At 41.7% G+C, this 17983-nt stretch overlaps 1 protein-coding gene across 1 annotated transcript in view; it reads right to left on the bottom strand.

The window, feature by feature from the left end:
• ablim2 (actin binding LIM protein family, member 2) overlaps window positions 1–17983 on the bottom strand; it is a 337989-nt gene that overhangs the window by 150643 nt on the left and 169363 nt on the right. The window contains exons 4-5 of the mRNA XM_072256986.1: window positions 8248–8363; window positions 6666–6792 (exon numbers count right to left, since the gene is read on the bottom strand). Of these exons, the coding sequence (XP_072113087.1) occupies window positions 6666–6792; window positions 8248–8363 (243 nt within the window). The remainder of the gene's footprint in view (window positions 1–6665; window positions 6793–8247; window positions 8364–17983) is intronic.

The raw sequence follows: 17983 nt of genomic DNA, 5'->3' as shown, positions 1-17983 counted from the left end.
GAGTCTACCAGGACAAGCAGGTTTGTGGATCTTGGGTAGAAGGTAGAAATGGGAGCAGGAACTCTAACCCCCTCCCCCCACCCCCCACCAATCTTGGTGCCATCTGCAAATTTGCTGATTCTGTTAGCCACATTATCATTCAGATTATTGATATAGATAACAAACAACAGAACCAGCACTGATCCTTGCATCACTCCACTAGTCACAGGCCTCCAGTCAGAGAGGCAACCATTTATTACCACTTTCTGGTTTCTTTCACAAAGCTGTCGTCTAATCAATTTACTACTTCATCTTGAATGCCAAACGACTGAACTTTCTTGACCAACCTCCCATGTGGGAACTTGTCAAATACCTTGCTGAAGTCCATGTAGAGAACATCCACTGCCCCGCGTTCATCAACTTTCCCGGTAACTTCCTCAAATAACTCTATAAGATTGGTTAGATATGACCTACCATGCACAAAGCCATGTTGACCATCCCTATCAGTCCCTTTTTATCCAAATACCCGTTTATGTAGTCCCTTAGAACACTTTACCACTATTGTTGTCAGGCTCCCCGGCCAGTAATTTCCTGGTTTATTCTTAGGGCCTTTCTTAAAAAGCAGAACAACATTAGTTATCCTCCAATCCTCCGGTACCTCACCTGTCACTAAGGATGATTTAAATATCTCTGCTAGGTCCCCTGCAATTTCTGCATTTGCCTCCCACAGGGTCCGAGGGAACACTTTGTCAGGTCCTGGGGACTTGTCAACCCTAATTTGTTCAATACAACAAACACCTTCTCCTCTGTAATTTGTATAAGGTCCACAAGCATGCTGCTGTTTTGTCTCACTTCTACAGATTCTATATCTATCTCCTGAGTAAATACAGACACAAGAATCAATTTAAGACGTCTCCCATCTCTTTTCACTCCATGTATCAATTTTCTCAGTAACTTTCAATTCCTTGCCTCATCTTCACCATGGATATTCAGTCCCTATACACTTCTTTACCCCCATTAAAAAGCTCAAGCTCTCCACTACATTCTTGACAAAAGAACCAATCCCCCTCCACTACCATCCTCCTCCATCTGGCAGAACTGGTCCTCACCTTAAACAGGTTTTCCTTTGGCTCTTCCAACTATCTTCAATCTCATGGGGTAGCCATGGGTGTTCGCATAAGCCCCAGCTATGTCTGCCTCTTCATTGGCTACATAGAACAATCCATGTTCGAAGCCTTCCCTGGTGATATTCCTCAACTCTCCCCCTACTGCACTGACAACTACATTGGTGCTGCTTCAAGCACCCATGCTGAGCTCATCCATTGTATCAAATTTTCTTCTAACTTCTACCCTGCTCTTGAATTCACTTACTCCATCTAACACCTCCCTCCCCTTTCTCGATCTCAACCAGCATCTTTTATAAACCTACTGACTCCCACAGTTATCTCAGCTATACCTCTTCCCACCCCTACCTCATTTAAAAATACTGTTACCTTTTCTCAGTTTCTTCACCCCCATCACATCTATTTCCAAGATGTGGCTTTCCATTCAAGAACAAATGAGATGTTCTCCTTCATTAAAGAATGGCTTTCCCACTCTTTACTATTGATACTGCCCTCACCAACATCTCCTCCATTTCCCATATATCTGCACTCACTCCAACTTCCCACTACCTTAATAGTGATGGAGCTCCTCTCGTCCTTACCTACTGCCCTATGAGCGTCTGCAACAACTATGAAACATATTTTTACCTCTGCCCCTCTGCTTTCCACAGGGATCGCGCCCTCTGTGATTGCCTTGTCCATTCATCCTTCCCCACTAATCTTCCTCCCGGTCTGTATCCCTGCAAGCAGCCCAAGTGCTGCGCCTGCCCATGTACCTCCTCCCTCACCCCAAACAGTCCTTCGAGGTGAGGCAACTTAACCTGCAAATCTTTTGGGGTCATGTGTTGTGTCTAGTGCTCCCAATGCAGCCTCCTCTACATTGGTGAGACCCGCTGTAAACTTGGGATCTCTTTGTCAAGCACCTCCGAACCATCCACCACAACTGCGACTTCCCGATGGCCAGAAATTTTAATTTTGATTCCCATTCTCATTCCAACGTGTCAGTCCATAGCTTCCTCTTATGCCAAGATGTGGCCACCCTCAGGGCGGAGAAGCAACAACTTATATTTTGTTTGGGTATGCTCCAAACTCCCCCTCCCCCGGGTCTCCTCGTCCTTCCCTCCTTTCCTTTCTGCTATTGTCCACTCTCTTCTCGTATCAGATTCCTTCTTCTCCAGCCCTTGACTTTTTCTACCCACCTGGCTTCACATATGACCTTCTAGATAGCCTCTTTCCCCTTCCCCCACCTTTTTATTCTGGCATCTTCCTCCTTCCTCCTCGGTCCTGAAGAAGGGCCTCAGCCTAAAAAGCTGACTACCTATTCATTTCAGTAGATGCTGTCTGACCTGCTGAGTTCCTCCAGCATTTTGTGTGTGTTCCACACATTGATTACCATCCTGACCTTCCAGAGGACTAATCTTGTCCATTACTATCCTTTTACTCTTAACATATCTGTAGAACCCCTTACAATTTTCCTTCACTTTATCTGCTAGAACATCTTCATGCCTTCTTTTAGGCCTAATTTCTTCCTTAAGTGTTCTCTTGCATTTCTTATACTCCTCAAGTACCTTATTTGTTCCTAGTTGCCTGTATCTGCTATGCACCTCCTTTTTATTCTTAACCAGAGCCTCAATATCTTGGAAAAACCAAGATTCGCTAAATCTTGCCTTTTATTCTGATAGACACATACAAGTTTTGTACTCTCAAAACTTCACTTTTGAAGGTCTCCCAGTTACCAAGTACATCTTTGCCAGAAAACAGCCTGCCCCAATCCACACTTGCCTGATCCTTTCAGATAGCCTCAAAATTAGCCTTTCTCCAATTTAGAATCTCAACCCATGGACCAGACCTATCCTTTTCCATACTTACTTTGAAACTAATGGCTTTGTGATCACTAGATGCACCTTGCCCTGTCTCATTCCCTATTAGCAGATCCAGTATCACACACTCTATCTAGTTAGGACCTCTATGTACTGATTAATGAAACTTGTCTGACACATTTGAGAAGCTCTGTCCCATCTAGTCTTTTTTACAATTTGGGAGTCCCAGTCAATATATGGTAAGTTAAAATCACCTACTATCACAACCTTATGTCTCTTGCAACAGATTGTGATCTCTTTAGAAATTCGCTCCTCTAAATCGTGCAGACTATTGAGTGGTCTATAGTAATGCTCCAATAATGTGGCTGTACCTTTCTTACTCCTCAGTTCCACCCATAAAAAAACTCACTGGACTAGTTTTCACTACAAAACAATGTATAAAACAACAGAACCCTAGAATATTGAGCTGCCAGTCCTGTCCCTCACATCCTTGCTTTTATGTCCTAATCCTCTCAAAATGAATGCTAACATTGATGTGCCCTCTTTAATACTGACTCAACCTGCAAGTATACCTTTAAGAAATTCTGCACTAGCATTCCCAAGTCCCATTACACCACTGATTTCTGAATTCACTCCGTTTAGAAAATAGTCTATGCCTTTATTTCTTCCATCAACTTGCAGGACTATATACTTTCACACACTCTATCTGCCAGTTCTTTGCCCATTTTCCTAATCTGTCCTTCTGCAGACTCCATGTTTCCTCAACACTATCTGCCCTCCGCCTATCTTTTCATCATCCGGTAATTTGGTCATAAAACCAGCAATTCCAGATCATTAACATGGAAATTAGCAGACCCGACACCGATCCCTGCAGTGCACCACTAGTCTCTAGCAGCCAACCAGAAAAGTCCTCCTATATTGCTATTATTTGCTTCCGCCAGTCAACCAATCTTCTGTCAATGCTATTACCTTTCCTGTAATACAATGGGCTCTTATCTTGTTTAGCAGCCATATGCGTGGCATCTTGTCAAAGGCCTTCTGAAATGTGAGTCAGGATTTCTCCTTAAGGAAATCAGGCTGACATCGGCCTATTTTATTGTGTGCCTCCAAATATCCTGAAAACTTATCCTGGCCAACCATGAAAATTAGGCTAACTAACCTATAACTTCCTTTCTTTTGCCTCTCAGTCTTCTTAAGAAATGGAGTGATATTTGCAATTTTTCAGTCCTCCAGAATCTAGTGGTTCTTGAAAGAACTAATGCCTCCACAATCTCTTCAGCTACCTCTTTTAGAACCCTAGCATGTAGTCCATGTGGTTCAGATGACTTATTACCTTCAGACACTGCAGCTTCCTGAGTACTTCCTTAGTAATAGTGACTATACTCACTTTTGTGCCCCCCCCCGACACACTTGAATTTCTAGCACGTTGCTGGTATTTTCCATGATAGAGAATGATACAAAAAACCTAGTTAGTTTGCCATTTCTTTGTTTCCCATTACTATCTCTCCAGCATAATTTTCCAGCAGTCCAATATCCATTCTTGCCTCTCATTTACTCTTTATATATCTCCAAGAACTTTTGGTATCCTCTTTTACATAATTGGCTAGCTTACCTTCATATTTCATCCTTTCTTTCTTTACTTTTTTTAAAACTGTATCTGTTGGTTTTTAAAAGCTTTTGAAATCTTCCAGCTTCCCACTAGTTTTTGCTATATTGTATGCCCTCTGTGTTTGCTTTTATGATTTGACTTGTCTTGTCAGCTACGGTTGCCTCATCCTTTCTTCTTAGAGATATATCTATTCTGTGCCTTCTAAATTGCTCCCAGAAACTCCAGCCACTGTCCTTCTGCTATTTAGTGCCAGCACTCGGTGTTCATCCCTGCTAGTTTTTCCTTCCAATCAACTTTGGCCAACTCTTCTCTCTCATGCCTCTGTAGTTACCTTTATTCCAATATAACAGCAAGACATCTGATTATAGCTTCTCCCTCTCAAACTGCAGGGTAAATTCTATCATATTATGATCACTGTCTCCTAAGGGTTCCCTTATCTTAAGCTCCTAAAGCAAATCTGCTTCATTACACAACACCAATCCAGAATTGCCATTCCCCTAACGGGCTCTGCTACAAGCTGCTCTAAAAGGCTATCTCATGGGCATTCTACAAATTCCTGCTCTTGGGATCCAGCGCCAACCTGATTTTCCCGATCTACCTGCATTTTGAAATCCCCCATAACTGTCATAATATTGCCATTTTTTACATGCTCTGTCCCACCAAACTCTCAAGTGCGATATTTAAATAGAAAAAAATGTTAGTCTGAAGTTTAAAATATTTAATCTTTAAAAGAATGCCAACTAAAATATTGAGATATAATCAATTTGCTGCTTCTATACTTGAAAATGTTTGAATGAGGTATGGGTTGAACAAATAAAAGTATGTAGATCAGAAATGTTAGGACCAACACTTTTTTTCTTTCTTTTATAATGTTCTAAAAACTGAAAGAAATTGCTTTTGCTGTGATTGATAGAATGAACTGTATCTTTTGATCTGACAATATGGCTAATTTTTCCAGAACTTGTAGAAATGGTTGCCAGCTTTCATATTGGTACAAACATAAGGCAATTAATTTTTTTTAATATAGCACTTTTTTACAAATCTAGTGTCAATCACTGTTACTAGTCCACTTCAAAATAATCCATTTCATCTGACAGGAAGCAATGGAAAAATGATCATGACATTAAGAAGTCATGGTACCAAAAAAATATTAAATTCTGATCCAGACTGTTACAACTCATCATTAGCACTTCAGCAATTGCAGTCACCACATTTTTAGTTAATTTCCTAGTCTGCAAAATGATGAGTAAAAGAGGGTGTTGTTTGTTGATTATAGCTAACCTATAATTTGCTCTGATAATTAATGTCATGAAAATTTCATCTATCGTGTCATAATATTAATTGAAGGATGTTTTGTCTGAATGACAATAATTTATTTGAGGTTCATTTCTCTATCAGTTCATGAATAAAATTAAAATTAATTCAACCATGTTTAATCATCAATTATGAAACAAATTTGTTGTAAACATTGTAGTAGAGGTTACTACTTTTCCTTATGTATTGCGGTTCAATTGCCTGTAAATTCCAAGTAATTATTTTGTCTTACCATCGTCTGTTGCAGCTCCACAGAATTTTAAGTTAAACCAGTCTATTTCCAGATATATCATTCATAATTTCATCATTAGAATTTTTTTGTTTTTATGCCCGCAAAAATTTTGATCATTGTTATACTAGAGAATAATTAGAAAGGCAGTGCCATCTTAATTTTGTTATATTTACATTCATCTACTATTTTTTCAAGCTGCATGTGGGATAACTCCAAACGATAGAGCACAAGAGACTAAATTTCTACAGCTGCACCACATACGTCCTTACACAATGCAGCTGTATGAACTCTAAGAACCTCAAAGGATTACCATGTGCAATTTCTACACATTAATGTCAAAATCTAGGTTTTGCAATTTTAAACTAAAATTCATTTTGTGATTAATCTGGAGATTAGAAGCAACTTTCAACATTGGCAAGACAGCAAAGCAGGTGGTACAGTTGCCTCTTGTTAACCACCAGGCCATCTTCCTTTCTACTGAAGTTCATGGAAAGTAAAATCAAGAAAACAGGAAAATCGATGGCTGATCCCACACTTCTAGATTTGCAACCCCAGCAAATCTGATATTTAACACTCATCCCCACATCCTTTGAACAAACTGAACTTACTTGCAGATATACTCAGCAGATAAGGCTTTCCCACAAGTATGACACCTAAAGCAGCCTAGATGCCACTGCTTATCTAGAGCTACCAAGGATTGTCCATTTTTAATTTCCACACCACAGCCTTCACAGTCTGCAAAAAGAAACAGAATTGATTCAATTCCTGGTTAAGAGGTTTTCCAGATCCTGAAGAATATTTCACAAATAAAAACTAAAGATGATTATACGATAGATGGAATATTCTTGAGGGATCATCCGCTGTGGCTGCATGGGTAGAATTTAGAAACAAGAAGGGAATGGTCATTCTGTTGGGATTGTATTATTGGCTCCCCAATAGTCAGAGGTGATTGGAGGAGCAAACATGTGGAGAGATTACAGATACATAACAGAGTGGTAATTGTGGAAGATTTTAACTTCTCTAATATTGAATGGGCCAACCATAGTGTGGAAAGCTTGGTGAAGTGGAATTTAGGAAACGTGTCCAAGAAAACTCAAGGAAATAGGGGAAATGAGTGGTGATGTCTTTGACAGTAATGAATTAACAGAGAGGAAGTAGTGAAGGTTTTAAAGTGCACAAAGGTGGATAAATGCTTAGTTCCTGGCTTGGTGCAAACCCAGACATTGCCGGAAGATAAAAAAGAAGTTGCAGAAGCCCTTGCTTCATCTCTGACCACAGGTAATGGTTCTGGTGACCAAAGAGTGACTGACGTGGCAGTATGTTTTAAAAGAAAGATAGCAAAGATGATGATAGATGCTGCTTTCTTGTGGCACTATATCTTATAAATGTGCTCAACAGTGGGGACAGCTTTGTCTATGATGAACTGGGCTGTATCCATCAATTTCTGTAAACTTCTCATTCATGGACATTGGTGTTTACATTCCATGCCTGCATCTTTGGGCATTTGTCCTGTGACTACATGGATTTTCTCTTGGTGTTCAAGTTTCCTCCCACATTACAAAGGAAAGAATAGATGACAAGGGGAGTAGTTACAAGATTGCTCCAAGAGCTAATAAAGACTTGATAAGCCTCCTTCTACATCACAAGGAAATTTGGAAATATGCTAAAGATTTATCAGAATGCCTCCTGGAATAAGGAATTACAGTTGCAAACACAGAATGCAGAAGTTGGGACTCTTCTTCAGAGAAGGCACAGGGGGAGATCTGATACGCATATAGGAGGGTTGCACATCAGGAGGGATCTGAACAGAGTGGATTGTGAGAAAACTGAGGGTTCGAGGTCAGAGGTATAAAATAAGAGAATTAATAGTGAAACAAGGAAAAGCTTTTTTACATTGTGTGTGGTTGGAGTTTGAGATGCAGTGCCTGCACTTGTGATGATGGAAGGTCTCACTGTGGCCTTCAATGGGGATGAATGTATGAGTTAACTGCTCTGTATAGACCTGTAAATGACATGCACGATGGAAGAAAAAGCCTCCTTTTGTGCTGTAAGAAACTTATGCTTCTATTCCACGACAGACCCACTGCTACCTGTTTTATACTGACAAAGTTCTAAAAATGTTTCACAGGGCAGACAACTGATCCTTCAAAAATATTCTGTCAATGTCCAGCAGAAAGCAAACATACTTACTTATAGGAGATTGAGCTGACGCATGTTTAAGATTGGTGTTCGGAGACTGAGAACATTTTTGACAAATGCATTCCTTTCCATTGAAAGTCACCCGGTCTCCAGGAGGAAAGGGTTGCCTGAAAAGTTTTAAAAAAGCTTTATCAAGGTAAATTTAGTTTCAATAATAGTGTTTATTAAATATCTCCAAGGGAAAAATCAACTTTAAATCTCATGACTCAACCCTTTAATCTTGTTTTAAGAATAACTTTTTTCCAAGAAAATCACTTCAACTTCAAAAGCTACCTTTGATGACCACAAGATTAGAACTTGGCTCACTCACTCTTACAATTACATTGGATAGAACATATTCCTAGAATTTGGAAATACAGTATGTGATCATTTAACACAAACACTTAAGACACCACTTAGCACAGATGGCTGATATTAGACCTGCAATCAAAAATAATCCTGTCATTGCACAGTTAGCTCCAATCTCAATCTCCAATTCATCCATTCTGAGGTTTCAGATGTACAGGTAAGTGGGTAATAAAGAATTAGAGGGATATGTGGCAAATGGGACTAGCTTAGATGGGCAGCTTGGTGAGCATTAACATTGAACTGAAGGGCCTGTTACTGTGCTATATAACTTCATGTAATCAAAAACATTATATCATGCACAAAATGCTGGAGGAACCCAGCAGGGCAGGCAGCATTTATGGAAATGAATAAACAGTCGATGCTTCTGGTCAAGATCCTTCTTCAAGACATCATGTACAATATCATGTTCAATGGCTTAAAATCAAATCCATATTTACCTGACGTATTTTTTTATGATCTAGGGGCCCATCATGACTACGTCAGCTCTCAGAGCATTCCCATCAGCTTTGTTCTCCTATTTCCCATTTATTTCCAGGGGCGGCACTGTAGCTAAGCGGTTAGTGTAATGCTACTACAGCACCAGTGATTTGGGTTCAATTCCCACCACTGTCTGTAAGGAGTTTGCACGTTCTCTCCTCTGGGTACTCTGGTTTCCTCCCACATTCCAAAGATGTATGGGTCAGTAAGTGAATTGGTGACATGGGTGTAGCTGGGCAGCACGGGCTCGTTGGGCTGGAAGGGGCCGTTACCCTGCTGCATCTCTAAATCAAAAATCTAAATGTAACCATAACTCATTTAAAGCATTTCAGCAAAAATCACTGACAGTACAGATCTGTATTTAACAATCATGCAATTAAAAATTTACAACATGAATGCCATCTTTAAACATTCTTCACTTTGTTTAATTATTTACCAAATGTTCCAATGCACCAAATTACTCAAATGATTTTTAAAAGAACTCCATTAGGTACGGTTTCCTCAGTATATGAAAAATCTGATGTTCAACATATAAGACCATAAGACATAGGAGCAGAATTAGGCCATTCAGCCTATCATGACTTCTCCACCATTCAATCATGGCTGATCCTTTTTTGCCCTCCTCAGCTGCACTCCCCGGTCTTCTTCCCATAACTTTTGATGCCATGTCCAATCAAGAACCTATCAAACTTTGCCTTAAGTACACCCAACAACCTGGCCTCATTACCCTCTGGCTAGAGAAATTTCTCCACATCTGTGTTTTAAATGGTTGCCCCTCTATCCTGAGTCTGTGCTCTCTTGTCCTAGACTGCCACATGATGGGAAACATCCTTTCCACATCTACTCTGTCTAGGCCATTCAATATTCAAAAGGATTCAATGAGATTTCCCCTCATCCTTCTAAATTCCAGCGAGTACAGACCCACAGCCATCAAACATTCCTCGTATGATACCCACAATCATCCTTGTGAACCTCCTCTGAACCCTCTCCAATGCCAGTACATCTTTTCTTAGATAAGGAGACGGAAACTGTTCAAAATACTCAAGGTGAGGCCTCACATCCCTGCTCTTGTATTCTAGACTTCTTGAAATGAATGCTACCATTGCATTTGCCTTTTATTCCATATAATAATAACCATATAACAATTACAGCACGGAAACAGGCCATCTCGGCCCTTCTAGTCCATGCCGAATGCTTACTCTCACCTAGTCCCACCGACCTGCACTCACTCATAACTCTCCATATGGCCATCCAATTTTACTTTAAATGACAATATCGAACCTGCCTCTACCACTTCTGCTGGAAGCTCATTCCACATAGCTACCACTCTCTTAGTAAAGAAGTTCCCCCTCATGTTACCCTTAAACTTTTGCTCCCTAACACTCAACTCATGTCCTCTTGTTTGAATCTCCCCTACTCTCAATGGAAAAAGCCTATCCACATCAACTCTTCCATCCCCCTCATAATTTTAAGTACCTCTATCAAGTCCCCCCTCAACCTTCTACACTCCAAAGAATAAAGACCTAACTTGTTCAACCTTTCTCTGTAACTTAGGTGCTGAAATCCAGGTAACGTTCTAGTAAATCTTCTTTGTACTCTCTCTATTTTGTTGACATCTTTCCTATAATCCAGTGACCAGAACTGTACACAATACTCCAGATTTGGCCTTACCAATGCCTTGTACAATTTTAACATTACATTCCAACTCCTATACTCAATGCTCTGATTTATAAAGGCCAGCATACCAAAAGCTTTCTTCACCACCCTATCCGCATGAGATTCCACCTTCAGGGAACTATGCACCATTATTCCTAGATCCCTCTGTTCTACTGCATTCTTCAATGCCCTACCATTTACCATGTATGTCCTATTTTGATTAGTCCTACCAAAATGTAGCACCTCACATTTATCAGCATTAAACTCCATCTGCCATCTTTCAGCCCACTTTTCTAACTGGCCTAAATCTCTCCACAAGCTTTGAAAACCTACTTCATCATCCACAACGCCACCTATCTTAGTATTATCTGCATACTTACTAATCCAATTTACCACCTCATCATCCAGATCATTAATGTATTTGACAAACAACAATGGACCCAGTACAGATCCCTGAGGCACACCACTACACACCGTCCTCCAATCTGACAAACAGTTATCCATCACCACTCTCTGGCATCTCCCATCCAGCCACTGCTGAATCCATTTTAATACTTCAATATTAATACCTAACGTTTGAACCGCCCTAACTAACCTTCCGTGTGGAACTTTGTCAAAGGCCTTACCGAAGTCCATATAGACAACATCCACCGCTTTACCATCGACAACTTTACTAGTAACCTCTTCAAAAAATTCAATAAGATTTGTTAAACATGACCTTCCATGCACAAATCCCTGTTGACTGTTCCTAATCAGACCCTGTCTATCCAGATGATTATATATACCATCTCTAAGAATACTTTCCATCAATTTACCCACCACTGACGTCAAAATCACAGGCGCTCCTACCAATCAGCCAATGCTCTAACCATGCCAGTAACTTTCCTGTAATACCATGGGCTCTTAACTTGGTAAGCAGCCTCACATATGGCTCCTTGTCAAACGCCTTCTGAAAGTCCAAATATACAACACCCACTGCATCCCTATTATCTATCCTACGTGTAATCCCCTCAAAGAATTCCAACAGGTTCATCAGGCAAGATTCTCTTGTAAGGAACCTATGCTGACTTTGTCCTGTCTTGTCCTGTATCACCAAGTACTCCATAACCTCATCCTTAGCAATTGACTCCATATGGCTTGCAATTAATTACAATTGTCATTTCTGCAAAATAATGCAGCCCATAAAACATCCAGTGCCACAAACTACTTTCAGCTTTATTTGACTGTAGACAAATTGGGGCTTCAGACTGTGGTCTACAGGTCACAGGACTTTACTTGGCTCACCACAGTCCCCTTTAATTTTTCAAAAGTTAAATATGGTAATCTTCTGCTTTTCTTGCCCGATGTTATGAGATACTTTAAAAGATTAAAGGTTTGACCACTGTCTGGTAGAAAATGGTGGTTAGTACAGAATAGCCTTGGTCTTTGAAATTTCAAAGGAATCTAGAAATGTATATTTAAGCACACTCCGATCAAAAGTAAATATTACTTAGCTTGTAGAAGACATGCCCATCCGAAAATTAGATCAGCAGCTTTATGGGCATTAAATCAGTGTGAATTCCTATCATTTATCTATAGTTGGCCATTCATTCTCTATCATGAAAAAGTGATCTGCTTTATATTTGCCTGAATGAATATATTTCATCTGAAGCCAGATTCTGCAAAATAAGCATGTATTCCCGTAACGCAATGAAAATGTTAGCTAATGAGCACAGCACAAACATTAGTTACTTGAAAGCACAAATTGGATTAAAAGCTCATAAGTTGTGACCTGCATTATTAAGATCCAGTTCAACAAGTAATACATCTAACCTGCAGGATTTACGATGTCACCTGGGACATTGTCAAAGCCACATCGGAGTTTATTGTCATATGCATGGGTGTAACAAGAAGCTTAGCTGCACTAGCATCAGAGGCACATAGCATTTGAGACACAACATTTAGAAGAAACATACAAATTAGGCATTACATGGAAAACAGAACAGCACAGCACAGGAACAGGTTCTTCAGCCCACAATCTTGTGCCAAACTAATTAAGCTAATTCTTTTTAACTCCACAATGTCATGTGTCTCAATTCTCTTCCCATTCATGTGCCTATCTAAGAGCCTCATAACTACCTCTATCATTTGCCTCCAACACCTACCCTTGGCAGTGTATTCACAACACCTACCACTCTGTGGGAAAACAAACTCACCCGGCACATCACATTTGAACTTATACCACCTCACACTAAATGCATGCCATATGGTATTAGACATTTCCACCCTGGAAAAAGGTTTACTCCATCTATGCCTTTCATAATTTTATAAACTTCTATCAGGTCTCTCCACAGCCTCCACACTCTATAGAAAACAATGTTGTTTCCCTAACCTCTCCTTATAGAACATACCCTCTAATGTAGGCAGCATCCTGGTAAACCTCTTCTGCACCCTCTGCAAAACCTGAAAGATTATATGGCCCACCTAGCAGATGTTTTCATGGGCATTTTTAACATCTCTCTGAAGTAGTCCACTGTGTCCTTGCCAGCTTCAAGGTCACCATCATTATCCCACTGCCAACGAGGCCGACAGTAACTTGCCTTAATGAACACTGTTCAATGGCACTGACTTCAATAATAATGAAGTGTTTTGAGCAGCTGGTCATGAACTGCATTCAAAAAGTCCTACATTGGACTCTGCAAGTTTGCATATCACCCAGCCATGGCAGGATAGCGGTTAGCACAATACTATTACATCACAGGGCTTCGGAGCTTGGAGTTCAATTCCAACGTCATCTGCAAGGAGCTTGTATATCCTCCCGTGAACGTGGGCTTCCTCTGGGTGCTCTGGTTTCTTCCTACAGTGCAAAGTCACACTGATTAATAGGTTAATTCATTATTGTAAATTGTCCTGCGGTTAAGATACGTTTAAGTAGGTGGGTTGCTGGCAGCATGGTTCAAAGGGCCGGAAGGGCCTATGCTGCGCTGTATCTATAAATAAATAAACAAAATAAATAAATAAATCAGTCTACCAATAACATAACAGCCTCTGCTCCATACTCAATCCTATCCCACCTACAGAATGCTGTTCATCGACTTCAGTTCAGCACTCAATACAATCATTCTCAGAAGCTGCTGAGTAGACTATCCTTGTTGGGTCTCAACACCACCCCCTGTAAATGGATCTTGAATTTTTTGACAGAGCAACCTCAGACAGCCCGTGTTGGCAGCAACATCTTAGCTCCCTCACACTGCTCACTGGCGCCCCCTCCAGGGCTGCGTACTCAGTCCACTGCTGATGTGACTGGACTGAACTCCAACCACATCATTAAGTTCGCTGATCACACAACAGTAGTTGGCCTCATCAGCAATAACGATGAGTTGGGATACAGAGAGGAGGTAGAGCAGCCTGTGAACTGGTGTGAACACAGTAACTTAAGTCTCAAAGTGGACAAAACTAAACAGATGATTTTGGACCTCAGGAAGGTGCAGAATGTTGGATTGGTCTATATAACTGTTATTTGCCTTGCAGTTTAACTTTTGTATGCTTGTTTGTATTTTGGCATTATTACCTATATTTACGTAATTGTTCAGTGTGATTTGTAGTGGTTGCAGTTGCTTCAGTTCCATGGCAGGTATCGCATTACATGAATAGGGGCTATCTTATTGGTCAACTATTATCTATGGAAATTTAATGGAATTAGCAAATTAAATGACCAGACCACATTGCCTCTTTCTCTTTGTCTTCATCTTTACCTCCTCTCCTTGCCATTAGGCTCTTTGTCTTTCACTCTTCCTTTTTCCCTCATTTTGTTCTTGTAATGCTTATAAACAATCTAAGCAAGTATTATGCCTCATCTAAAGAACCACAGATCAAAAACATTACAATCTAACAGGCTTCACACATAAAAGTTGCTGGTGAACGCAGCAGCAGGCCAGGCAGCATCTCTAGGAAGAGGTGCAGTCGACGTTTCAGGCCGAGACCCTTCGTCAGGACTAACTTCCTTCAGTTAGTCCTGACGAAGGGTCTCGGTCTGAAACGTCGACTGCACCTCTTCCTAGAGACGCTGCCTGGCCTGCTGCATTCACCAGCAACTTTTATGTGTGTTGCTTGAATTTCCAGCATCTGCAGAATTCCTGTTGTTTGCAAATCTAACAGGCTTGGTCGGCAGGTAGTTGCAAAGATCTAAGGATTTGGAAGAATCAAAGGTTCAAAGGTTAATTTGTTATCAAAGTGTACAACTTGAAATTCTTCTCCTCTGGGTAGCCACGAAATCAAGGAAGGAAAGAAAGTCAGCACGATCATCAACCCCCAAGATCCCCTCTCCCTGCACAGAAAAATTAATAAAGATGGAACAGATATATCAACCCCCAAATCCCTCGTCCCGCACAAAAAAAACCCGAGAAAGACCAGGCCAAAAACACAGAATATGAAAAACTGTAAGACTGAAACCAATTCTATAGTCCAAGTCCACATCCAAGACACAGAAAACCTGAGCAACACTCTCCAGGCCCAGCAGCAGACCGTTCCCTCTCCATCGCAGAGCCAAACAAAAGACAGGCAACCGGTGCTCACCCTCCACACTTAGAAACATAGAAAACCTACAGCAACAGTACAGGCACTTCGGCCCACAAAGATGGGCCGAACATGTCCTTACCTTAGAACTACCTAGGCTTACCCATAGCCCTCTATTTTTCGAAGCTCCATGTATCCATCCAGCAGTCTCTTAAAAGACCCTATCGTTTTCGCCTCCACCGCCGCCGGCAGCCCACTCCACGCACTCACCACTCTCTGCGTAAAAAACTTACCCCTGACATCTCCTCTGTACCTACTTCCAAGCACCTTAAAACTATGCCTTCTCGTGCTAGCCATTCCAGCCCTGGGAAAGAAGCCTCTGACTATCCACACGATCATTGCCTCTCATTATCTTGTACACCTCTATCAAGTCATCTCTCATCCTCCGTCGCTCCAAGGAGAAAAGGCCGAGTTCACTCAACCTATTCTCATAAGGCATCCTTGTACATCTCTTCTGCACCCTTTCTCTGTTTTTAACGTCCTTCCTGTAGTCAGCTGACCAGAATTGAGCACAGTACTCCAAGTGGGGTCTGACCAAGGTCCTATGTACCTCTCGGCTCTTCAACTTAATCCCACGATTGATGAAGGCCAATGCACTGTACACCTTCTTAACCACAGAGTCAATCTGCGTAGCAGCTTTGAGTGTCCTATGGTCTCGGACCCCAAGAACCCTCTGATCCTCCACACTGCCAAGAGACTTACCATTAATACTATATTATGCCATCATATTTGATCTACCAAAATGAAACACTTCACACTTACCTGGGTTGAACTCCATCTGCCACTTCTCAGTCCAGTTTGCATCCATCAATGTCCCTCTGTAACCTCTGACAGCCCTCCACACAATCCACAACATCCCCAACCTTTGTATCATCAGCAAACTTACTAATCCATCCCTCCACTTCCTCATCCAGGTCATTTATAAAAATCACTAAGAGTAGGGGTCCCAGAACAGATCCCTGAGGCACTCCACCGGCCACCGACCTCCATGCAGAATATGACCTGTCTACAACCACTCTTTGCCTTCTGTGAGCAAGCCAATTCTGAATCCACAAAGCAATATCCCCTTGGATCCCATGCTTCCTTACTTTCTCAATAAGCCTTGCATGGGGTACCTTATCAAATGCCTTGCTGAAATCCATATACACTACATCTACTGCTCTTCCTTCATCAGTGTGTTTAGTCACATCCTTGAAAATTTCAATCAGGCTCATAAGGCACGACCTGCCTTTGACAAAACCATGCTGACTATTCCTAATCATATTATACCTCTCCAAATGTTCATAAATCTTGCCTCTCAGGATCTTCTCCATCAACTTACCAACCACTGAAGTAAGACTCACTGGTCTATAATTTCCTGGGCTATCTCTACTCCCTTTCTTGAATAAAGGAACAACATCTGCAACCCTCCAATCCTCCGGAACCTCTCCCGTCCCCATTGATGATTCGAAGATCATCGCCAGAGGCTCAGCAATCTCCTTCCTCGCCTTCTACAGTAGTCTGGGGTACATCTCATCCGTTCCCGGCAACTTATCCAACTTGATGCTTTCCAAAAGCTCCAGCACATCCTCTTTCTTAATATCTACATGCTCAAGCTTTTCAGTCTGCTGCAAGTCATCACTACAATCACCAAGATCCTTTTCCATAGTGAATACTGAAGTAAAGTATACATTAAGTACCTCTGCTCTTTCCTCTGGTTCCATACATACTTTCCCACTGTCACACTTGATAGGTCCTAATCTCTCACATCTTATCCTCTTGCTCTTCACATACTTGTAGAATGCCTTGGGGTTTTCCGTAATCCAGGTGCTACCAGCCAGGTCAGCTGGACCTAGGGCACTTCGCCACGCTGTGCTTTGGGCCAGGTGTTGCTGCGGCCGGCAGCTGTGGCGGGGACGCTGGGAATGGAGCAGCATGGCTTGGGCCTGGTTCTCAGCTCGAAGTGGCAGCGCCAGTGGTTGCTGAGCCTGGGCACGGTGGTGAAGGGCTGTGAGCAGACATCGCTGGCGAAGGCGGGCTGTCTGGGCAGCAAGCTTCGCAGCAGTTCCACCTTGGCTTAAAACGCCGCCTCGCAGTGCTCCATGGGTTGCCTCTCACATGGTGCTCTCCCCTCGTCTTCTCTCCCTCTCTCACTCTCTACCTCCGGTGTTTTTTCCATTTCCTTCCCCCCACCCCACCCCCACCCCCCGTCGCTGCCCCCAGGGCCTTGGAGACCGCGCCAATCCGGAGGATTTTCTCAAATCGGTATTTATTGCCTTTCCAAAAAAGCCAAGGACGATAAACTGTAACAAACACAGGACGATAAGCATAATGTCTCACTGCGTCAAGCTATTGTTGAAAATAGTGTTCAGCAGAATACAATCAGCGATGAAACTGGAGAAACACAGTTTGGTTTTCGTAAAGGCTCAGGAACAAGGGAAGGAATATTTGCAATGAGAAACATCATGGAGAGATGCATTGAGGCACAAAAGACCATCTATTTATGCTTTATTGACTATGAAAAGGCTTTTGATAAATTAAGACATGAGAAAGTAATAGAGGTGCTGAACAAGTACAATCTGGAATGGGAGAATGTGCAGATAATAAGGAACATGTATTGGAATCAGAAAGCGGTGGTCAGGGTAGAAAATGGGTTATCACCTTGGACATGTATTAAACGAGGCCTAAGGCAAGGCTGTGTTGGCTCGCTGGA

This window comes from Mobula birostris, chromosome 4 (assembly GCF_030028105.1).
Source record: "Mobula birostris isolate sMobBir1 chromosome 4, sMobBir1.hap1, whole genome shotgun sequence".
In the NCBI taxonomy this organism is placed as follows: domain Eukaryota; kingdom Metazoa; phylum Chordata; class Chondrichthyes; order Myliobatiformes; family Myliobatidae; genus Mobula; species Mobula birostris.
Note: the sequence above shows the minus strand (reverse complement) of the source record. Positions and strands in the feature narration are given on the sequence as shown.